This window comes from Acipenser ruthenus, chromosome 5 (genome assembly GCF_902713425.1).
Source record: "Acipenser ruthenus chromosome 5, fAciRut3.2 maternal haplotype, whole genome shotgun sequence".
NCBI lineage: Eukaryota > Metazoa > Chordata > Actinopteri > Acipenseriformes > Acipenseridae > Acipenser > Acipenser ruthenus.
Window position 1 is genome coordinate 27130584 of NC_081193.1, and position 25961 is coordinate 27156544.

Here is a 25961-nt window from a genome sequence, read left to right on the forward strand (position 1 = left end):
CAGGCAAAAAAAAATGTGAAATACATTTTCTGTAACTATTACTGTATAATAAAAGTAAACTTACTACTGAGGTGTTCCATAGCCTTTGGCCTTTGTAAATCCCATGGAAATAGCAACAACTAATGCTGGTAATCCTGAAAAAAAATAAGTTGGTTAGAGAGATGGAGTCTCATGTATACTTTCCCTCAATTAGATAAGCGTCCTTTCTAGCTCTTTAGTGCTTAATTAAGCTGGGTCCACACCTGAACTATCAGTTGGTGAGAAAATGGAGGGTTGTTACAGACACCACTGAGCCCAGTCTTCCCACCAGGGAAACCAAATGCATCATTATAAACACACAGGGCTAAATTCTCAAAGCTTTTTACTCCAATTTGTCATTAGCACAATTTGTTTCAGAGAGGGGAAACATATCCAATAAACTTACCAAACTAGAAATATACAAATAAGACTTTTAATTCAGGGGCTGAGTGAAGTATTTCGTTGTTTATTATTCGTTTTAGACAATTACTTGGTGTTTTTACCATTGAGAAAAAAATTGCCCTTATGATAATTTGGAGTAAATAGCTTTGAGAATCTGGCCCACTGTGATTAAACTCAAACTCATATACTGATGTGTATGTACAGCTATGGCCAAAAGTCTTGCATCACCAAATGTTGCTTCATTAAGTCGAATGAAACCTGTTGAATCATTTTACATTAACATGCTGAATTACACACAGCTTTGTATTTTTTCCATATACTTAATGAAAAATTGTCAAATTAAAAAAATTGACTTTTTTAAATCTAACATGAAATACTGTACTACTATTAAGGTTTCCGGTAGACTTTTGCAATATCATTTTGTAGTTTCTTTCTTTGATTACATGATGTTAAATAAAATATCTAAATTATATATATATATATATATATATATATATATATATATATATATATATATATATATATATATATATATATATATATATATATATTTTTTTTTTGTTATGTCTCAATCCTAAAATTCTAGGTGATGCAAAATGTTTGGCCACAGCTGTACAGTAATGTTCCACCTCATATACATCTGAATCTACATAATTTTTTGTCAGCCTGGTTATTGATTGCTGCAATGAAATGTATCTCTTCTACTTAACCCTGTAATTAAGTATTTCTCATACATCTGTCTGTTCAACACCCCCAATTTCCCACTGCCCAGTGCTGTACAGTCTGAAATGTAATGCTGCCTTCATCTAGCTGCAGGTGCACACTGAAACCATGGATATCTTACTACAGTACATATATATTCTAATTAAAAACGTGTTTAGTTATGTATAGCTTTTTTTTTATAGAAATACCACAATTGCCCTTGTTGTAATAATGTTACTATATTCAATAGAACAAATACAATTAAATTATGATACTCTACATGAGAAGACTCTAAAGGACGCCAGCAATTAATGTACTTAATGCTGCTGCCATATAGAATGGGCCATTGTTTTTAAATTAAGTTGCATGGGGAGCTGCCTTCAGAATATAAGCTTTTTATATGATCTACTGCCAATCATTTTCTGTCTGCATGTGTGTATGTGTGTGTGTGTGTGTGCACGTGCATGCAAAGGACCCACCCAGGGACAAATGAGTCTTGCTGTGTTGCTAGGTTACTAGAGAAATACATAATTGCTCTAAGTGTACATTTGAAATGCCCCTTCCTGTCTTTCTCAATAATTATACATTTTAAGCTGAATCATCCCTAGGCTGAACACAGGTACAATGCAAAATTATGTTTTCGTATGACAGGATAGAAAATGTATAACCAGCCTGTATGATTTGTTGATAACTCCATGCTAGCAAGTTATTAGGTACATGCTGGCTGTTGGCCCTAGGAACGAGATGATAATCCTTGTCCCGTTGAATGAACTATTAATAGTATAAATGGGTACACACAAACACACTACTCAGTTGGTCAAGAATAAACTCGATTCACTCCGTGTCTTGGGTATCCACATTCAGTATGTAACACAATTTTAATAAAGCATGTTTTATTATTTGAATAAAAAAGATACTCTGCTTCCACTTGATGTGTGAATTTGTTCAGGTAGAACTGCAGTTGAGACTCACCCCATCCAAGGCACAAGAAACGCTTCCTTATTAGCCTTGTCCGGACCTTCCCAGTAACAGCCATGTAAGACTGCCAAGCTTCTGTCAAAACCCAGCAGAATGAAGCCAAGAAGAAGAAGTGTAAAAACGCTGTGGTCATTGTACAGACACCCTGTCAATAAAGAGAGGAAATACAGAAATTGCTTTGGTCATTAAAAATTCTTTCCTTCTTAATGACAAGGAAATGACAGGCACTATACAGAGGTTAAAACAACATCATTAGTGCTCAACAGAACCTACTTACACTTGCTAATTAAAACAAGTATTTTGTGCATGGCAATAAAAAGCACTACCTAAAAAGGCTTTTTAGAAGACATGATGGATTACGTAAACTACAGTACAGCCATTTTACTAAAAGGTATCAGGCATTTGAAACCAGGGCTCTCAACTAAAAAAAAAACTGAAGGTCCCAGAGGAAATGTTGGGGATCCCAGTGAAAATGTTGGGGGTTCCAATAAAGTACAACGTCTTAAATGTTATGGTATGTTTTGTCTTCATTTATTAAGTTTTGACAATTTAACAATAACAATAAGAAACAAACATTAACAGCCACAAAGCAAAATTTCATGAAGATCACATGACATCCAAGACTGCCTATGTTTTTCTACTGAGTTTGCTTATTCAATATTGCAAACTAGGCATGTTGTGCTCTCCGTGCCAGAACACTAAGCCCTAGGAAAGTGTGAAGTGAAAACTACTGGTAGCCAACATCAAAACTACTATTAATTCTGCCAAGAATTAACAAGCAACCAGTAGACCGTTAATCTTAGCAGTACTGTAACTACAGTGCAGCCAAGTAGACAGAGGAACAAACCCATTAAACTTCTCTGGGCCATTTCTTCTCTGAGTCTTTCAAACACAGTTGCTTATGCTTGGGAAGCAGTCAGCAAGAAAGCCTGAAATGGATTTCAGCAAAACACGAAACTGTACACAGGAGATCACGTGAAAGGGGTGCAATTCAGTTTAGTGTTCAGTCAGTCCAATCCGATTCAAGACATTCCCAGGCCCATGTTTTCCAGTTCTGTATTATGGGGACGGAGACAACTGCAAACCTGAGAGTCACGACAAACCATGCGTGCAAGAACCTTGGGTGGATAACTTAAAACCTTTCATATCCTACTCTGTCAAAGATGTGTTTGGCAACTCAGATTTACAAACCCGTCCATAATGCACAGTAGCAAATACATCTAATTTCCACCTGGGGAATTGAGTCAAGTTCGCTCATTATTATTTATTTCTTAGCAGACGCCCTTATCCAGGGCGACTTACAATTGTTACAAGATATCACATTATTTCACATTATACAGATATACATCATTTTTACATACAATTACCCATTTATACAGTTGAGTTTTTACTGGAGCAATCTAGGTAAAGTACCTTGCTCAAGGGTACAGCAGCAGTGTCCCCACTGGGGATTGAGCCCACAACCCTCCGGTCAGGAGTCCAGAGCCCTAACCACTACTCCACACTGCTGCCTCCACACTGCTGCCTTTAATCATTAATAATTTTGTTGCTACACTCTTTGATTCTTGTAAGAAGCAGTGTAATCATCAAATATATGTTGCAGTCAAATGTTATACAGTTATGGCAAGCATGAAAGCATTGTTGCCCTATGGATTCCAACAGTTCACATTTGCACAATAGTCTACGTCTGTGTTGTAATGGGCTGCTTGTTACAAGGGAAGATGATTAAAACATTCTTTCATTTAAGTAAAGATACAGCAACTATATCAGACAGAGTGATGCAAGGGGGATTCTTGTAAAGAAGGGAAATCATTTCAGGCTCTGCAAACGCAGACTCTAAATAACCTTATAAAATACAATAGTGTTTTGTTCTCCAAGGATTAGATCATGAAAGCTACTGATAATAAACCGCCTGCCTGTCCTTAACTGTAGTAATTTGTTCATCTAAAGCTTATGTTTGTTATTTCATGCATGACTTAGACGATCCAAGCGACTCCAAACAAATATTTTTTGTTTAACCTGTGAACCTGGTTCATAGTGTGACATGTTTCCCCTAAAGCTTCTAGTCACTAATTATAGTTGCATTACAAATTAAAATTAGTTATGAGGAAATTAGCATTTTTTTCTTTTTATTGTCTAATTAACCTTTGTATCATAAGGTTCAAACTTCATTTAGATGTCATAGTTTGGAAGATTCTCTTTCAATTTTAGTGTGGTCCTCAGGTCAAGCACAACATTCTGTACAGCACAATTTAGAAGAGGTGGCTAAACAGTAATAAACACCCCAGCAAAGAAGAAAATGTGCATGCCTTAAGAAAAAAAAAAAATCTGCTTGCAATTTCAGAGGGATGATATGCAAGAGCGTGTGCATGTTTTATTGTATTATTATTGTTGATATGCTAATATTACCTGCATTGCAGTGCAAAACACACACAAACACACACTACAGTAGTTTAGTGCATAATTCAACACTTGTATACAAGCAAAAAAAATAAAAAATATGCAGCTACGAAATTAGTTATTACATATTAGTCACAGTGATGTATGCCTAAAGTAGAACAAAGCATCAAAGCTCTAAAGCTACATTATCCCCATAGTCCTGTTTGCTAGAAATGTTTTGAAATGAATAGTCCTATATAATATACATATATACCACTCAAAATGTGCTGATGATCACAAAGCTCAATTACACTTCTACTAGACATTAGAATGCCCCAGCCTGTAGCATCCCCACACTACAAGCCAGCTCCTCAGTGTTTAATTATTGGCTCTAATGCTGTTGTGCCAAAGATTTTACAGGAATTCTGATGAAAAAACTCATGGGTATCACATGAACAACTGACTGCAAGTTATGCACACCTGATACCTGCAAGTTTTCAGGGATAACTAAAAAGGTGATCTGTGTCAAATTTTTGAGTAGTTTAATTTATGAAGCATGGGTATTTGTTGGTCATGTTGTAATATATTTAAATGCATCATATATTATATTAAAAAGGCGGTTCAAAAGATTGCTAAAGCTAGCCTAGAAACAACATGTACCATCAGTATGCCATACAAGTGGAATGTGTAAACATGCGCACCTATTGTTCTGTGGGGGAAAGCCTTGATTTGCATGACAACCTTCCAATCATTGTTAGATAAATATAAAGGAGAAGGGGAGGAGGTACCCTAGGACTCTTAAATGAAATTGACTTGGCATAGTGCCTTTTATAGTCAGATTGCTGGATGTTGTTTTCTTTGAGCCTACTGTCTATGTAACTATGGAACTAATACCATCACCTTATTATACAAGAGTAATGCAAGTAGGAGGAAATGTGAAATTATCTTATTCAAGGTTAGTCGTACATGTGCCAAAACAAAATCTGTTTTACAGACACATAAAAATATACACAGTTGTAGTCAAAAGTTTATATACCCCAATGGAAATGTATAATTTCTCGAAATTTCTCGAAAACAAAGAATTATAGGAAAACATTTTTTTAGCAAAAGTTTTGCTTTTGTGCATGAGGGAAAAAAGTTACAACAAATAGATGTCTACAATTATTCATTTCAGCATTTTTTTTGCAAAACTCCAAAAATACTAATTCAAAAGTTTCATACCCTGACAAGGAAAATTAAATGAATAGCTAGTTGAGACACCTTTAGCAATAATAACCTATTTTAAACGATTAGGATATTTGTCAATGAGCTTTTGGCATGATTCTTTAGTGATTTTTGACCATTCTTAAACGCAACATTGTTCCAGTTCATTCAAATAATGAGGACTTCTCTTGTGCACAGCCTTCTTCAACTCATACCAAAGATTCTCAATCGGATTTAGATCGGAACTTTGACTAGGCCATTCCAGAACCTTGATTTTATTCTTCTTTAACCATTCTGAAGTAGATTTTGATGTGTGCTTTGGATCGTTGTCGTGCTGGAATGTCCAGCTGCGCTTTAAACCAAGTTTTGTAGCAGAGGGTTTCAGATGATTGGCCAATATCTTTTGGTATGCTATGGAATCCATTTTTACCATTGGAACTAAATTTCCTCTGCCATTAGAGGAAAAACAGCCACATGAAAGGATATTACCACCTCTATGCTTGACATTAGGCATGGTGTTCTTTAATTTGTACGCCTCACCAGACTTTCTCCAAATGTAACGACTATCAGTGTGAACAAATAGCTTGATTTTTGTTTCATCACTCCAAAAACCTTTGACCAGAACTCATATCCATCATTTAAATGCTGTTTTGCAAACTTTAAGCCACTGTCCTTGTGACGTTTTCCTAAGAGTGGCTTTTTCCTTGGCTTGCGACCATTGAGACCTTCACCATGCAATACTCGACCTATGGTTGAAATGGAAACCCCAGTCCCACTTGCAGCCAATTCACTTTGAATACCTCTGGCAGTCAATCTCAGATTGTTATTAACCTTCCTCACAATTCTTCTACTTGTTCTTGGTGAAAGAACCTTCTTTCTTTCAGACCGAGGGAGCTTTGTGACAGTACCATAAGTCTTGTACTTCTTGATAATAGAAATTGGGATACTTATGAATACTATGGGTATGAATACTTTTGAATTAGCATTTTTGGAATTTTGCAAAAAAAAAAATTGCTGAAATAAATAATCTATTTCTTCTAACTTGTTTTCCTCATTCACATAAGCAAAACTTTTGCTACAAAAGATTTTTCGTAAAATCGTGCGTTAATCGCACTCCTCGGACCCTCTTAGCATACCATAATGAATTCACTGCGGCACCATTTTAATAATATACTCGAGCGCATGCAACATTATGAGTGCAGTCAGATTTTGCATAGAAAGTAAGTTAGTCATATAACTGCATTATGTACTAAAAGTATAATACTATAATAGTATTTACAATTATAAGGAGAATATAGCTGTTACTCAATGAATGATTTATTTTATTTAGACAATTTTAAGTTATTTTTTATTTTATTTATTTTTTTATAAATATAGTCGTCGACAATTTTTTACCCCGGTTTTTCTCCCCAATTTAGCATGACCAATTATTATCTGTATCCTCGGCTCACCGCTCGCAGTTGTTTTTTCTGTATAATTCTGTGTAAATAAATATAGATTTATAAAGAAGGGGCAACAATATTAATCAAAAAATAGGGCAACAGGTTTTCTTATGCTGGGTTGTTTTTTGAATAATAATAATAATAATAATAATAATAATAATAATAATAATAATAATAATAATAATAATAAATGAGCAACTTTACAGCTTCCAAGCAGTCAGCGTGAAATTTAAGCGCATTGGTTGTTATAGATGAAATGTTATCACAAATCATTTTGGACACAGCTGACTGTGTCAATTTTGGCCAAAATATTGGAATCACTGGTTAGGTGACCAATACTGAAATCTCATTGGCCCACAGCAGCCATGTTTTGTACTGTAGCAACTTCCCTTGAACAACCGTAAAAAGATAATCATACTTAGATCTCTTATGCTCATTTTGGCTTCAATCAGAACTCTGCATCTTATATAACAACCATCTGCAGTCAATAAGAAATTATGGGAAGTTTTACAGCCAGCTTTAAATTTGACCTTTAGCAGAACTTAACCATACTATATAAAACTATTCATGCATTACACATTACACTACTTGCATTACCTATAGTGCTCATATAAACACACCAGTTTTGTAAAACAACAAAAGTCACATCTAATAAATTACAAACATACTTTTTTTCTATACCTTGCTATACCTTGCTATATTCTTTCTATACCTTGCAGACTTTTCCATGTTAACAGCTGTCCCCAGTGGTGGGAATGTGTCATTTCAGGGTGAAAAATTGGCAAACCTGGCATGTCACCCATATTGATTGGCTCATGGCGGTCATGTTTGTTGATGTAGGAACTTTTCCTGACTATCTTTTTTAGAGGACAGTACAAAGATAACGTATACCCAAGATCCATGTCAATCAGCCAAAGGGCTCATGAGCAGTTGTTGTTTAAGTGTTTTATACAAAATCCAACATAGCTGCCACACCATGTGACTGATCAATTTTTCCTTAAGTACAATCAATCGTGGACATGAGTGCACTACGTACACAATTTTTCACAGCTGTACTATTTACCGTTCATGAGAAAAAAGACTTTTGAATATTGTCCAAACTTTTCATTAAATCCAAGATGGCTGCCACACCATGTGACCAAAGGCCGCCATATTTCCATGACACAACATCACATAGTCCCCAACATCCGTGTCAAATTTTGTGCATTTTGGTACAGCCGATAAGAAGTTATAGGCAATTTTATAGCCAGTTGCGTATGTTGATGATGTCATGCAGCGTGGACGCCATGATTTTCACAGTAGCAACTTCCCTTGAACAAGCGTAACAGATGACAATACTGAGATGTTTTATTCCAATTTTTGTTTCAATCGGATAAGCGGTTTCAGAGAAGAAAATGTTTGAATTTTGATGATTTTATATTTTTTATGGTAATTTTATGTCATTAATCAATGTAGTTGCCAAACCACAGAACCAATCAGCTTCATATTAACAACAGTTAATCATGGACTATCCCTCAACATGTATAGCAATTTTCAGAACTCTGCAGTAAGCGGTTTCCGATACATAGACGTTTTAACAAATTCCACAAAATCCAATATGGCTGCCGAACCATGTGACTTGCGCAAATTTGCTGAATATCACCGACTATCATCCATAGGCATCTACCAGTGTACCAAATTTTGTGAGTTTTTGAGCATGTTTTGGCAGAAAAAAAAATAATAATAATAATCCTAACAAAAACATTAGGCTTCCCCAGCCTACAGCTTGGAAGCCTAATAAAATTCCGGGGCGCTTTACAAAATAAATATAAAGAAGCCTTTGTCTAATATATAATCCAGCTACAAATAAACAGACCCAAACAAATATGTTTTCAAACAAGATTTAAAAGATTCAATTCGGGACCAAGACTGTCTGTCGAATTAAGTAAAGTTGTCGAGTTATCCACAAGTCGAGTTAACCAAGGTTGACTGTATATATATTAACACAGTTCACTGCTACTTAAGTTGATTCACCCAGTGAACAATTGTCAACTGTACTTAAAGTACCTAACAATTTATTTTTTATATACATTTTCTTTGTTTTAAAAATAAAGGCACAGATGCCCAACATACAGTTTACTTTTAAAAAAAGAAAATTATAATTACTAAGTATGATAAAGCTTTTCCCCCTGATAAAATGTTCTGCAATGTCTGGCATAACCAGACTAAGACAACGGATACTTTATTATTTTTCAAGGATTTATTTATTTTTATTCATCCCAACAGTTTCAGTACATAAACAATGAGATGCATGTGTTTTTTAACTGTCAAAGTATCCTATAATTACACTAATTGTTTTTTTACAGCATAATTTCTATAAACATTAAACATAGCCTTAAAAATGTGCATCTCAACAGTTATTTTATTATGTTGGGTAATGCAAAATTGCTTATAGGCCACACAATCTGTTGCCATGGTAACATTTGCCAGTATTGCCACAGATACAGGTACTACTTACATAAACCACCACAAGAAGGGGCAACAATATTAATCAAAAAATAGGGCAACAGGTTTTCTTATGCTGGGTTGTTTTTTGAATAATAATAATAATAATAATAATAATAATAATAATAATAATAATAAATGAGCAACTTTACAGCTTCCAAGCAGTCAGCGTGAAATTTAAGCGCATTGGTTGTTATAGATGAAATGTTATCACAAATCATTTTGGACACAGCTGACTGTGTCAATTTTGGCCAAAATATTGGAATCACTGGTTAGGTGACCAATACTGAAATCTCATTGGCCCACAGCAGCCATGTTTTGTACTGTAGCAACTTCCCTTGAACAACCGTAAAAAGATAATCATACTTAGATCTCTTATGCTCATTTTGGCTTCAATCAGAACTCTGCATCTTATATAACAACCATCTGCAGTCAATAAGAAATTATGGGAAGTTTTACAGCCAGCTTTAAATTTGACCTTTAGCAGAACTTAACCATACTATATAAAACTATTCATGCATTACACATTACACTACTTGCATTACCTATAGTGCTCATATAAACACACCAGTTTTGTAAAACAACAAAAGTCACATCTAATAAATTACAAACATACTTTTTTTCTATACCTTGCTATACCTTGCTATATTCTTTCTATACCTTGCAGACTTTTCCATGTTAACAGCTGTCCCCAGTGGTGGGAATGTGTCATTTCAGGGTGAAAAATTGGCAAACCTGGCATGTCACCCATATTGATTGGCTCATGGCGGTCATGTTTGTTGATGTAGGAACTTTTCCTGACTATCTTTTTTAGAGGACAGTACAAAGATAACGTATACCCAAGATCCATGTCAATCAGCCAAAGGGCTCATGAGCAGTTGTTGTTTAAGTGTTTTATACAAAATCCAACATAGCTGCCACACCATGTGACTGATCCATTTTTCCTTAAGTACAATCAATCGTGGACATGAGTGCACTACGTACACAATTTTTCACAGCTGTACTATTTACCGTTCATGAGAAAAAAGACTTTTGAATATTGTCCAAACTTTTCATTAAATCCAAGATGGCTGCCACACCATGTGACCAAAGGCCGCCATATTTCCATGACACAACATCACATAGTCCCCAACATCCGTGTCAAATTTTGTGCATTTTGGTACAGCCGATAAGAAGTTATAGGCAATTTTATAGCCAGTTGCGTATGTTGATGATGTCATGCAGCGTGGACGCCATGATTTTCACAGTAGCAACTTCCCTTGAACAAGCGTAACAGATGACAATACTGAGATGTTTTATTCCAATTTTTGTTTCAATCGGATAAGCGGTTTCAGAGAAGAAAATGTTTGAATTTTGATGATTTTATATTTTTTATGGTAATTTTATGTCATTAATCAATGTAGTTGCCAAACCACAGAACCAATCAGCTTCATATTAACAACAGTTAATCATGGACTATCCCTCAACATGTATAGCAATTTTCAGAACTCTGCAGTAAGCGGTTTCCGATACATAGACGTTTTAACAAATTCCACAAAATCCAATATGGCTGCCGAACCATGTGACTTGCGCAAATTTGCTGAATATCACCGACTATCATCCATAGGCATCTACCAGTGTACCAAATTTTGTGAGTTTTTGAGCATGTTTTGGCAGAAAAAAAAATAATAATAATAATCCTAACAAAAACATTAGGCTTCCCCAGCCTACAGCTTGGAAGCCTAATAAAATTCCGGGGCGCTTTACAAAATAAATATAAAGAAGCCTTTGTCTAATATATAATCCAGCTACAAATAAACAGACCCAAACAAATATGTTTTCAAACAAGATTTAAAAGATTCAATTCGGGACCAAGACTGTCTGTCGAATTAAGTAAAGTTGTCGAGTTATCCACAAGTCGAGTTAACCAAGGTTGACTGTATATATATTAACACAGTTCACTGCTACTTAAGTTGATTCACCCAGTGAACAATTGTCAACTGTACTTAAAGTACCTAACAATTTATTTTTTATATACATTTTCTTTGTTTTAAAAATAAAGGCACAGATGCCCAACATACAGTTTACTTTTAAAAAAAGAAAATTATAATTACTAAGTATGATAAAGCTTTTCCCCCTGATAAAATGTTCTGCAATGTCTGGCATAACCAGACTAAGACAACGGATACTTTATTATTTTTCAAGGATTTATTTATTTTTATTCATCCCAACAGTTTCAGTACATAAACAATGAGATGCATGTGTTTTTTAACTGTCAAAGTATCCTATAATTACACTAATTGTTTTTTTACAGCATAATTTCTATAAACATTAAACATAGCCTTAAAAATGTGCATCTCAACAGTTATTTTATTATGTTGGGTAATGCAAAATTGCTTATAGGCCACACAATCTGTTGCCATGGTAACATTTGCCAGTATTGCCACAGATACAGGTACTACTTACATAAACCACCACAAAACATTTTAAACATCTTCACTAAAATAGAGAACAAAAAACAGGGAAATTAAAATGATGTTGTTGATAACATATGATAAAATGACATTGTTATGCTGCTGACAAGAATATATGTACAGGGCTCATTTACATGTAATACAATATAAACAAAACAAAAACAAATGCATAGGTACCCCTATGCCTTAGAAAAAAAAAAACACACGATAAATATTGAAATATTTGCTAAAATAGAAGGGTAAAAAAGTAGCCCATCGTTTTGTTGACTTTTCTGTTCGGAATGCTGTTTTTTGTGGATACCAGTATTCTGCGAGTATGTGGTACACAGTATTCTGAATATGTACAGTAGATTCGCAGAATAATCATTCTGAATACAGGGATCAAGAATACTACTGCACTTGTTTTTATGCTTGACGACTGTCCAGAAACTGCCCAAGCTCATTTGGAATGCTCAATGGCATAATAAGAACAATTCCCAGTGTTTCCTGGACACCTTGTTCTTCCAGACACTCTTGAACTTCTATGTATTTGAACTCTTAACACATTCAATTCTATCGGGGGAACAAACATTCAAACACTGCAGAAGTTCGAATTAGTCATTCCCAAACATAACTACTATATATGGGCAGCAGTGTGGAGTAGTGGTTAGGGCTCTGGACTCTTGACCGGAGGGTCGTGGGTTCAATCCCAGGTAGGGGACACTGCTGCTGTATGCTTGAGCAAGGTACTTTACCTAGATTGCTCCAGTAAAAACCCAACTGTATAAATGGGTAATTGTATGTAAAAAGAATGTGATATCTTGTAAGAATTGTAAGTCGCCCTGGATAAGGGCGTTGGCTAAGAAATAAATAATAATGATAATAATAATATATGTGAAGCTTAAAAACCAAAGGAATTCTCACAACGTCTATATATAGATCCACTCCTTCCATGAAAGCATTTACCATATTTCCAATACCTTAGATGCGCCCCTCTGTATCCAGAATAATGTGTTACCAATATTACACATTAGTTTTCTGTAGAAGCACTGTAACTAACAATATACTGTCATTCTGCACAGGGAATCGTAATTTATGCTTGGTTCTGGTCAGACAACTACAGTACATAAAAATGGTTTGAGCTCAGTACAGGAGTTAAACTCAATGTTTGGCAGCTACCCTGTGTTTTGATCCAATCTTTTTAATCACTATCTAATTTCATCATTAAACTTTGTTCATTTCCTATGCCTCTCCTTTCTGCAGTTTCAGTCGTATTAGATGTAATCATATACAGTGCTACTCTAGCCAGTACTATATAAATCATCAGATCTTCTAAAGAGTGCTAAACTCTGATCTCATTCAATAGGAAACAAAATCTCGCTTTCTTTTGTTCACCAGCAATGTCCTGGTTTAAGAAAACTGAGACATGCTGCATTCCTTTAAAGAACCAATTACTTTTTTTTTTTTTTTACAAAGCTTAGTGAAGTTCTCAACTACTCAAGAAAACGTATGCTGTAAGCCACCTTTGATTGGATTATTTTCTCTCTTTAATCATAACTTTCAAGATGTTAACCAAAGAGCAATAACCATTTTCTACATAAATCCACTGCTTATTGCTAGGGCTGTATTTGTTTCACTGTAATAAATAGCTTATTTCACGGCATTTCACGGTCTTAAAATAGGTATTTCAAGATCTTTCACTATTCAACATAATATTTATTAAAGTAGAAAAAAATAGCATTGTCACATTCAAAATTGATCATTTTCTATAGTTATTATACAACAAATGTTCCTAAATATTAAAATGCTTACTTGAAAAACAGTAAATGCTAAATTGTATAATATTTCATTTTTTTGCGTCCATCTTTTAAAGACATTCTATATTCACCATCAGTGAATTATCAAACAAAATAAAAACATAAATAATTTTAAAAATAACAACAAACATGTGAACAATTTCCTGTTCTTGTCATGGACAGAGCAATCATTAGCAGAAATATTTCTGATCTTTGATGCAGCTGGTGTCTTTTTCATTGAAGACATTTTAAAGGAATCATGTAGCTTTATGCAGTGTGTTCAATCATTTAACTGAAGCAAACTAAACTGGCTGCCAGGATCCTAAATGCAGTGTAACAGGTAGGGCATCAATAAGGTAAATGTTTGCTGTATTTATTTTTAAGTGATAAAAAATATTTATATTTACAGTATTCTTTCAGAAATGGTAATTTTCACTGGAAACTACATATTACATGGCAATGGGTACATTTCAAGGAAATTATGAAATTCATGATAACTGTGAATAAAATACAGCCTTACTTATTGTATAAGTGCAACTCTACTTTCGGTTTAACTGCTAGTAAAGGTGTTCACCCAGGCACCCTGCAATGCAAAGGCAATGCTAAACATATAATTTTATGCCTGTTAAAAACATTCATATTTGTAATATGATGCGCTGATAAATCACATTTCTGCATCAAAACATTTGTTAAGAACTGTGGCAATGTGCCCCGCCCCTGTGTGCATTTGTGTGTTATATGTTGTATGTTGCGTGTGGTGTGTTAAATGTTGTTGTATAGTCATTGGTACACGGGATATAAACGGGTCTGTGTTTGACGTGTGAGTTAAAATTGTATAATTATATTTAGGCACGGGATAGCACTATCACTTCACGTGCATTTAAAGTATGTGATAATATGTGAGCACTGGGTTGCACGTAATGAATTCACGTGCTGGGATTGAAGTGAATAATTCATTAGTAATTGAATCCCAGCACAACAGTATATATAGAGACACATAGCACTCACTCGGGGTTGGGTGTTCGAGAGAGAGTTCGAGAGAGAAAAAAGTAAAAGCGTAAATATAAGTGTTTGTTCTCACCGTGTTTGTTTGTCTGTCCGTGCACCGTTTGTAGTGTTAGTCCGTTTTTGTTTTTCTATTTATTTTGGCGCAAGTGCCGTGTCCTGTTTTGTGTTTAAAACCTTTTATTTTCTGTTCTGTCAATTAATTATTAAATGCTGAGCGCGGGCTTCACCAAAACCCCAAGTCTCTGTCGTTTTATTTCCTGGATCTGGTCTGACGCCACCCACTCCGGCCGTCTTTGTGACAAGAACTCACAGTAGGATTAATGTACAGTCAGCAAAAGCTACATTAAAACAACAACATCCTACAATCCCAATTTCTCAGATAAAATGGGGTTTTACTTTTTTTTTTTTTAAGTGCTAAATTGGCTTAATTCATTTAATGACATGCTGAGTTTTATTGAAAAGCAAGCATTTAAATATAGGTAATACGCCTGTCAAGGAAAACTATTAGTTAGACCTCCTGTCTTGTTGATCCGCCTTGGATTTCAATTACCAAGACAGCAGTGTCTAAATAATGCATTCTCTGAGACGAAGGCACTTAAGAATTTGATGCCCCAAAGGAGATTTTTAAACTCATATTTAATTCGATTTTATGCCATGTAGTATTTACTGAGAACACATTCTCAGTGTTCAAAGTGTTTATCTTAATTTTTAAGCAGGTAATTGATGCACTGTACTTAAAGGAGGAAACATAATGTTTAATAGAAATCAGGAAATTTCATGGTTAACTGGCTTACACCTCATATAATTCCATGTTTAAAAATCTCCATGGGACATAGACAGAAGTAAAAAAAAAATGTTAAGAGTTTAGTTCTGCTGTTGCAATAACATATAATAGTTATTATTTTTCCCAATAGAGAAAGACACATTTTTAACTAGAAGCAATCTAGCTATTATACCTTAATACACAATACAGAAAGGTGATCTGTGTGCACTGTACTAAATCAATGCTTATATTTTCTATACCAGAAAATAGCTTTTTTTTTTTTTATAAAGACCTAAGGGTCTATTTTAATGATGATGATTCAAACAGCAGCCTTCCTAAACCTCATAAACCTGTTGTAAGGCAGACCTCTACAGTAGCTGTATTTTTATTGTGCTTAGTGAAGCTAATAAGGGGGACAATAAATCACCCAATACAGACCTATAGAGCATTTAGGTACTGGAATCCATATGCAAAACAATACTTCTTTATGTAAAACGACACTTTCACAGTCCTCTCTGGCTGATGACTAGCACTCGTGAGGTTGTTTGTATCTTGACTTGTAATAGTAATCTTTCTTGTTACAGGATTGCTACATTTACAATTAGTTTTAAGTAACTGTCATCTTATATTATAAGATCTAGTATGCTGTGGAATGTGCTGCTACATGCATCTGGAGTATTATACATAGCAACTGTGTGAAACAGTTAAATTGGAATTGAATGTTGGGTTTGGTAAAACTCAAAACGACTGCACACTTAAAATAAATAATACCAAAAAAATGGAGCTATATTTTTGCACTTGTATTTCATACATAAAACTCTGTTGATGTTTCACAGTGATGTATTTAAAATATTTATAAAGAACAACCGTTGGAGACGTAACATCTAGATTTTTTTCATAGCAAACAAATTGCAACAGAATACACAGTAAAAAAAAAAAAAATATATATATATATATATATATATATATATATATATATATTACTGTATTTGTGAGTGACAAAAACAAACTAAGGGGTGTTGAAATAATACAATTATTTTATTCAGAAACAAATGGTTAAATATTATATTTAGAGAATCTACTTGTATACTTTATTTGTAAGGAATGTGTAAATGTCTTCTTGTTCTCACATGATTATCTGAACCACATCTCCTTTACAATGAGTCTCCTGGGATTTGGGGAAGTAATTTTGGCAGCTGAAATAAGATGGAGGATTTGCTAAATCATGAGCTTAGAGAGCAGGAGCTGAACCAATAGCGAGACTAGAGGCTATTTAGAGTCCTGAATCTTACCTTAATAAGCACTTACAGTCACTATCTCTGCCAAAACTAATTATAATGGATCAACATGTCAATCTTAAGACCACCATAGGATACATTCAGTTTCAGTATTGGAATATCAGTATCAAGAACAATAAAGTACAGAAGACTATTCATTTGGATTTCTATTGTACTCTGCAAAAACGTGAATGATGTTACATTAGGTGTGTTTTTTTTTTTGTAGATGAACACAGGGACAGCACTGGGATGTTGGTTTTAAAGTGGATTCAGTTTGCCTATGCCAATGTTTTACTGTACAGAATCCAGGCAATGCTGCTATCTTTCTCCATATCTGCACCCTCTCCAAGCTCTAAAACCTTGCTCAAACCTAAATACCTAAATATAACAGTCTACAGGTTTGGACCTAATTTAATTGAAACAGTCGCAGAATGCAGATCTGCTGAATAGACCCCCGTATCTTAAAGATACATTTCTGCCATGGCATCTTGCAGAGCAAAACTGTGTCACTCCTATAACCAGACCTGGGACAAATATATTTATATTTGAGATTGAATTTATAAATATCAAATATTTCAAGATTTTGTCCGACCTCAAATATTTATTTTAAAATATTTTAACATAAATCTAAATAGATGTTCATATAAAACTTAATGTGTTATGTTTCACATCATTGTAACACATTTATAAATATATTTGAAACAGAAATCAAAAAATGTCAATATTTATAAATATTCACAACAACATTATTTGAAATATTAAATTTGAAATATTTCAATAAAATCAATATGTATCCCAGGTCTGCTATGACCAGTATTTTTTTTAAAACAACAATCACTGATATAAACCAGGAAATATGTGTCAAATACTAGGAAGAGGCAGATGTGCATTAATTTGCATCACAGCTATGTGTTTGGTGAACCCAGTACACACTAGGCTGCAAAAACCTGATTACTTTGCTAGGGTATAAAAAAATGGTATAATACCCAATGAATGAACTTATACTATGCTTACTGGCTGTATGTGGCATATTACCTTTAAGACTAAAGCATGATCTCATATGTAGGGAGGTATTCCATTGTAATTTTTTTCTCATTTAGCCAATATTATTTTATTTTTGACCTACAGTACAGAAGAACCTTGCTCTGTTCTGAATCACCATCTAACAGAATTTACAGCCCCATTATAGCTTCTCAATAGCAAGATCCCTCATGTTAACTTGTTATGACGAGCACATAGAAAGTCTGTAGCTTTGGTGAATATTATCTGCTGATACCAAACCTGAGGCTCGCTAATAATGGCATACGTGGTCCTATTCATGTTGTATGGAATCACTAGAGCTGGTAAGAAATTAGGTCTTAAGAAACCAGAGCTGTAGGAGCTTGAAGACAGTAGAAATGCTGCATATTGCTCTAAGCCTGGAGATAAAACATGCGCAAAGAATAACAGTAGGTTCTGGGAAGCCCAACATTGCAAAGGCATATGAGTATACAGTATTTCAATGTAGCATTGAATGTTAAAAATGTTACTATCTCCGAAGTGCAATAGTGCTAGACCAGGGGTTCTCAAACTCAGTCCTTGGGACCCCCTGCATCTGCTGGTTTTCATTCCAACCGAACTCTCAGTCACTTACTATAACTATATTCGTAATTGAACTGATAATTGGCTTAATTAGACCTTTTTTTTCCCTACTAGTTTTCATCTCTTAAACAGTTGCAGTTCAAGTTACTTATAAAACATTATAGCTAACTTGAAATATGCAACTGAAAAACTGATAACAAATAAAAAGGTCTAATTAAGCAAATTATCAGTTCAATTAAGGGTCTAGTTAAGTAATTGAGAGCTCGGTTGGAATGAAAACCAGCAGCCACAGGGGGTCCCTGAGCTAGGCCCACATGAATTCATGGGGCAAGGCTGTGCGCCATGTTAGTTGTCTCTGAACGGAATTTGACTAAAGTACTACAATGTATGGATTACAGACTGTTCAAGTGTTAACCTCAATTACAGCATTTTCTGCAATGGTATTATAGTGCGCAGACAGTGAGGTGCTGAAGCATGAGCTTGAGTAATAACATATATAATAGTACTGGCAATCGACTTTAGCACTAAGATATCACAACAGCACCAGTGTGCTAAAAAATCAAGATCACTGCCCAATATCTGTTCCAAATCCATTTAAGATAATATGATCTGTTAATCATCCTGCTGGTACCCAAATATAACTGGCCTTTTCTGAAAATGTACATAACACAATAATGCACAATTATTTGCATATTGACATTTCAAATAAAGTAACTATGTTTGAAAAACAAGGGCATTTTCATGCTGAAACATCCTGCTCTGCATGAATTCCCACAATGCCTTGGGTGCCAGTGGGTAAAGCCTTCTGGTAGATTTAAAATGTAAACATGGCAGGCTTGTCAGCCAACAATAACTCACAGCGAAATGTGATAAGGGAATGAGAAAAAAAAACAAGACTTCTGGATATAATGTCAAGAGCATTGAAAGTGAAGAGCTTTCTGGCTACATCCCTGCTCATCCACAAGTAAACATGCTCATCACAAACTAAAAATGCTTACAGGGAGGAAAATAAATGCTATATAACAAAATAGCAATATACGTTCACTAACTTGATTGCAAAACATAGTTCAGTGGTAAACACTGCCTACAGATATTGAAGATATATAATACAAATACAACCAATTCACAGTATTTGTTTTGTTTGTTTTGTTTTAGCTAGAATGTCTGTTATGACACGAAAGAATTAGAAAATGACTGGATTAATGACAACACCATTTTAAGATAATAACAGAACAGGTAGGAGTTCTGTATTCACCAGTTCTTCGGTCTTGTAACAATATCATTTGACACAGACAACAATAATTGGAGCTATAAAACAAACAAACACAAAATCCACTTTAGTATGGTAATTAGCTTTGAACAATGTATTAATCTCATTGCGCACAGACCTGCTGCCTCTATTATAATTATTGTAAAATTAAAAACATCCTTCCCAGTCCAAAAGACATCTTCAACCTTGACAAAAAGTCAGAGCATTTAGCCATATTAACCACCTAGAGAAAAAGTGTAGTTTGCATGTATTTCGGTAAGAATTTTGGTTCAGTTTAATATTGGTCAAGGAAATAATACAGGTTCCTAACAACTAACAAGTAAAGGCAATAGAGCAGCATTTTTTGCAACACACTTATTTGATCTTCCTATTCCTATATGGATTTTTTTTTTCAGCACTATTCTAATTTTCTACATTTCATCATGAGTAAAAGCACATGCTACAGCTTCAGGATTCCGATGACAGATCAGTTTTGTTGTAAAAGAAGAGATAATAAAATTGACATTATCTAGCCTTCAGCGCCCACATCACTATTATACACAGACACTTTTTTCACCAGCTGGTGACCTGTTTTCTATTAAACATAAAAAAACCAAGGTGTCTTCAAGGCTGCAGCAGTCAAACAGAGTTAACATTTTTCCAGACACTGATGATCAGCTTGAAGCAATATCAACCCAACCTTTGCCTATTCCTTGGTCAGGATCTTTTCACAGAACATGCTGTTACTGACAAAGGTCAGATCGTGAATAGGGTGGTAGTGAAAAATTACATTCACTTTCTATGTTAAAACCCTTACCAAGAACCCCCCAAAATGTGTAGACACTGTATTTGATAGTACAAATAAAATCAGTTAATTGTATTAATAGAAACAACTCTTTCAAGCTGTCCTCTCTAGATGTCAAGCCACCCCTATCTAATAAGGGGTTTTGGTTTCACATTTTAATATCTGTAATGTACGACCACTGGCAGGTATCTTATTTGGCAATCATTACTATGCAATGTATGGGAGTCTGCTGATGAGGGGTATTACACACCTGCAGGCAAGGAACGAACATTGCTCAGCTACTGAGATATATAGAATATCATACAGGGTGCTGTACGATACGAGCTGATATCCATGAGAGGTCTGAGTGGCTACCCACAAGTAGACTTCCTGGGCGCACTGACCTTGAGTGGGTGAAAATATATAACAGCACTCTATACTATTACTGTTTTGAATATATAGATAAACAGTAAAGATACAGAATAACTAATAGAATAGTAATGTAACATTATAGCTAATTGTAATGTGACATCATTTACAAAGAAATATATTCAGGGTATACACACACACACACACACACACACACACACACACGCACACACACACACACACACACACACAATATAACTCTGTTTATCCACCTGCTTGGAGGGACATACAGTTCTAGTCAAAAGTTTACATACCCCAATGGAAATGTATAATTTCTAGAAATTTCTCGAAAACAAATAATTTTAGGAAAGATCTTTTGTAGCAAAAGTTTTGCTTTTGTGGATGAGGGAAAAAAGTTACAAGAAATAGCTGTCTACAATTATTTATTTCAGCAATTATTTTGCAAAACTCCAAAAATGCTAATTCAAAAGTATTCATACCCTTTGATGCTATGATAGTATTGTCTACAAGATGCTAGAAATTTAAATATGGTAATGCAGAACCTAATTCTAGAAAAGTCTATAAAATGCTGGATTGTAGGTGAACATTCTTAGGGAGTATAAAAGGGTTAGGAATAGGGTGACTGGTGTCATTACATTCAACTATTGTTTCTATTACACCATGTAACAATTTTTTTTTTTTTTTTTGGTTCCTGGGTAGTAAGTGTTATTTCCTAATTGCTTATGCCTCAAAAGTATAGAAAATGGCTAGTATTCCCCACAAACTTTGCTTTTGTGACCAGGACAGTGATATTTTGAAATTTACCTATTTTCCAGAACATTCCAGATAGATTCAGTGCTGAGTAAACTTGGAGTAACTTCTAGAACTTTCTAGAACTTTCCAGTAATATAAATAGTAGTATAAATACAGGGGCCTTAAGCCCACCAGTTCAGTTTATTTCCAGCTGCCTAAGTGGATACATATCTGCATTTTTCTGCGATGGCATCAAGGTCATAGGAGACTTCAAAATGGTGGCATTCCTGATGGGTCTCCAAGGCGGTTTTACCAAGTTTCCCTGCTATCTTTGCCTTTGGGACAGCAGGGACACCAAGGCGCACTACCACAGGCGGGACTGGCCACAGCGGACCGAGTTCTCTGTGGGGAGGAACAATGTCAAGTGGGAACCACTGGTGGACCCCCGGAAGGTGCTGATGCCACCACTGTACATCAAATTTTGCCTTATGAAACAATTTGTCAGAGCTCTAGATAAGGAGTCGGCAGCCTTCAAGTACCTTCAAGACTTCTTCCCTAAGCTGTCTGAGGCAAAGGTCAAAGCCGGTGTCTTTGTTAGACCACAGATAAAGAAGATCCTGGAGTGCAATGAATTCCCCAAGAAGCTCACTAGTAAGGAGAAAGCGGCTTGGAACAGCTTTGTCACAGTGGTTCGGGGCTTCCTGGGCAATCACAAGGCAGAAAACTATGTGGAGCTGGTTGAGACTCTGGTGAAGAACTACGGCACAATGGGCTGTAGGATGTCCCTCAAAGTCCATATCCTTGATGCTCATCTTGATAAATTCAAGGAGAACATGGGAGTGTACTCGGAGGAGCAAGGCGAGCGCTTCTACAAGGATATACTGGACTTTGAACGCCGCTACCAAGGACAGTATAATGAGAACATGATGGGAGACTACATTTGGGGGCTGATTCGTGAAAGTGATTTTCTCATTGGAAATAGGTAAATTTAAAAATATCACTGTCCTGGTATTTTCTATACTTTTGAGGCATAAGCAATTAGGAAATAACACTTACTACCCAGGAACAAAAATTGTGTTACATAGTGTTATCAAGAGGTACTCATGGTACTGTCACAACGCTCCCTCGGTCTGGAAGAAAGAAGGTTCTTTCACTAAGAACAAGTAGATTGACTGCCAAAATATTCAATTGGCTGCAAGTGGGACTGGGGTTTCCATTTCAACCATAGGTCGAGTATTGCACAGTGAAGGTCTCAATGGTGGAAGGCCAAGGGAAAAGTCACTCTTAGGAAAATGTCACAATGACAATCACTTTTAAATTTGCAAAACAGCATCTGAATGATGGATATGAGTTCTGATCAAAGGTTTTGAGGAGTGATGAAACAAAAATCGAGCTATTTCGTCACTCTGGTCATTATGTTTGGAGAAAGTCTGGTGAGGCGTAAAAAGAAAAGAACACCATACCTACTGTCAAGCATGGAGGTGGTAATATCCTTCTGTGTGGCTGTTTTTCCTCTAATGGGTTCCTCTAACTCCACAGGTTTCAGACTGATGCATGCATCGTTATGTGTGTGTGTCAGTGTGTGTACCGTGGGCGGTAAGTCTACATTGGCAAAAATGTACTGTATTTCAGAGATAAAACTCGTCAGGGAGCTGCGGAAAATTGAAGTCGCAGATGAATGGGGTGTGGATAAATGAGGTTATACTGTGTGACTATATATATATATATATATATATATATATATATATATATAGTCACACATATATGCTGTATGTATGTAGGCCTTACATTCTTTATGGTTATGCAGCAACAGAGGGAAGGAAAGACGACTGGGCAACATCTAATTACGGATCTATTTTTTTTTTTAAAAAGGAGCCTATTTAAAACAGGGAAAATTAAATCAAGACAACAGCAGTCAGCACTATATTGAACACTGAGAGGCACTCAATAATTGCTGGAGCATAATAAAGAGATTTACAGCCCTTAGCTTCAAAGTCTAGGTAGAAAAAAGGCAACACAGAGAGTTATGTGTACTGTGATGTAGTTTTCAAATCACTAGGTCAAGACCCGGTTTACATAAAGGTGACACTGCACTTACGCAACTGAGATGAACTGCATTGGACTCTCAGAGCTTTACATTTTGTCTTCCGTTTAAGTGCTGTGCAATTCAAAAAGGTGTTTTGCCTTAAAATTGACAACTGTCATGTGGTGTCACCTCATTGAACACAATTGGAAGAAATGGCTACCAGAATAAAAGTGGCTTTGGATGAAGGCAAATATTAACCAGGCTAAGTAAATCTGACCTCGGCCTTAAACTATGCTACTAATGCCTGTACATATCTATAAGATACTCAAGCTTTTATTGAATCTTGATGGTCCCATTCTGTTACATGGTGTATCTTATTTCCCAGCATCCCCGTTCTTTTTACATGTACTGTGTTGGGCAGCAACATGTTTTTCTGGTGTCCTTTCTGGTACCCCAGAGAGATTGGAAAAGGTAAGGGTTGCTGTTTAGCTATCTTTGATAGATTACCAAAGCAGATGTAATCCTGAACTTGAAAAGTATGCAGCTCAGTGTTGTAGAAATCTCATGCTATTCTAATTACAATAAAATAACCCTCCCTCTATGTTTCATCATGAGTCTGTTACATGTGCTTGTTATTTATTTTTAAAGATAATTCCTCTGACACTATACAAGCCTAGGGATCTCCCAAGATGTTTTAGATGGGTTGTCCAATGTACTGCGCAAGAAACCACAGAATATAAGTATTCACACAACATGTGGACATATGTAGCTTTCAAAGGACATTGAGGATATAAAATAGTCTTTTAAGATGCATATTTATATATACAGGCCTTTAAGACAAAACATCCCTTCATAAATTGCAACAAAAATACTTGCAGAAAATGCACATTTTACTTGTATAATTACAACAGCTGTGTATTAAGTATAAACTCAGTTAGCATCAAATCGTAAATAACAACCCCTTAAAAGGGGAGTGATTTTTAGGCACAATATACATGTTTTTGTGCACAGGAAAGCAACAGAACACCTGTTTGAAACACTGAACTAAACAAATTAAGGTAAGAAATGCCTTCTATAACCCTTATCATATATATATATATATATATATATATATATATATATATATATATATATATATATATATATATATATAATTAGACACTACATATAATTATTAGCAGCTGCTCTGTCCTCTTGTGGTGTTAATGTCAGCGTCTCGTACAGAAGACTGTACGATATTCTATGTAAAGTACACTTTAGCACTACATATTGTAAGGCTAAAATTCAAATTTTAAATCAGAAGTTTTTCATCCCCTCAGATTTTTTTTTTTTAAACCTCTAACTACTTTAATAGCTTCCAAATGAATGTGTCAGTGGACAGTCAGAATCTGTGCTGTCACACCAAAAGGGGCTGAGCTATTCTTTATAGTGGTGGTTCACACCAAGGGATTCTACTGGCAGTTAATGGAGCAGTTCTCATCTCAGACACTTACGGAGACAGGAAGAGACACTTAAAACCTAATATGACAAGAATTAGTTCCAATGACCGGCTAGATTTCTGACAAGGCAACTTAATCCATTCTTTAACAGCAACTGTCAAATCACTGTGATGCTTCCACAAAACACATTTAATCATTTGACTTGTAATAAGGGCATTTCATTATAATTCAAACTATCCTTCAAGAATGAGCTAAACCCAGTACACAGGAATAAATCTTAACCACAGAGAGGCTTATGGGACAAGATACTTACATTTGTCCATACTGCAGGGGGGAAATAAGTGGTTCTTATAATAAAAAAAGGAAACAAATATGCAGCCTTACATAAAACTTTCAATCGGAAAGTGCCACTTTATTTTGAACTGTGAAAGAATGTTCTTCTTCAATGCACTGAAACACTTATGACTAAGCCTGAGTTCATCTAAATGCCATTGCTTTTCTCCCCTGTTAAAGTGTGAACTGGGGAAGAGGCTGCTAAAGATTTTGTTTTAAATAGATGAGCAAGACAACTGGCGGACACATCGTGGATTAGCATTTCACATCTGTGGACCTCATATAATAACTCACCAGACAACTAAATATGAAGCCCAAATCAAGGGGGATTTTATGAATTTTTATCATCATTATTGTAATCAAAGTTATAACTAATTTTAGAATGCCCAAATTGAATGTCACCTCACCACCCTGTGAAGTGTCTCTTTTTACCAACTGAGTCTAAGAAACTGATGTTACAAAACCACTAAACTGGGAAGTCTGCCAGGACAATGCGGTGCTGCCTGTGAGCACCGAGCTAAGATCAGAAACTCAGCACGACCA

General features: G+C 35.3%; 1 protein-coding gene across 3 annotated transcripts in view; it reads right to left on the reverse strand.

Annotated features, from left to right (window-relative positions):
* The window catches only part of LOC117402972 (adhesion G protein-coupled receptor B3-like), a 212880-nt gene that overhangs the window by 17766 nt on the left and 169153 nt on the right, over nt 1-25961 (reverse strand). For all 3 annotated transcript variants that reach the window (XM_034004725.3, XM_034004726.3, XM_034004724.3), the window contains 2 exons: nt 2095-2245; nt 65-134 (listed from right to left, as the gene is read on the reverse strand). In XM_034004725.3, the coding sequence (XP_033860616.1) occupies nt 65-134; nt 2095-2245 (221 nt within the window). The remainder of the gene's footprint in view (nt 1-64; nt 135-2094; nt 2246-25961) is intronic.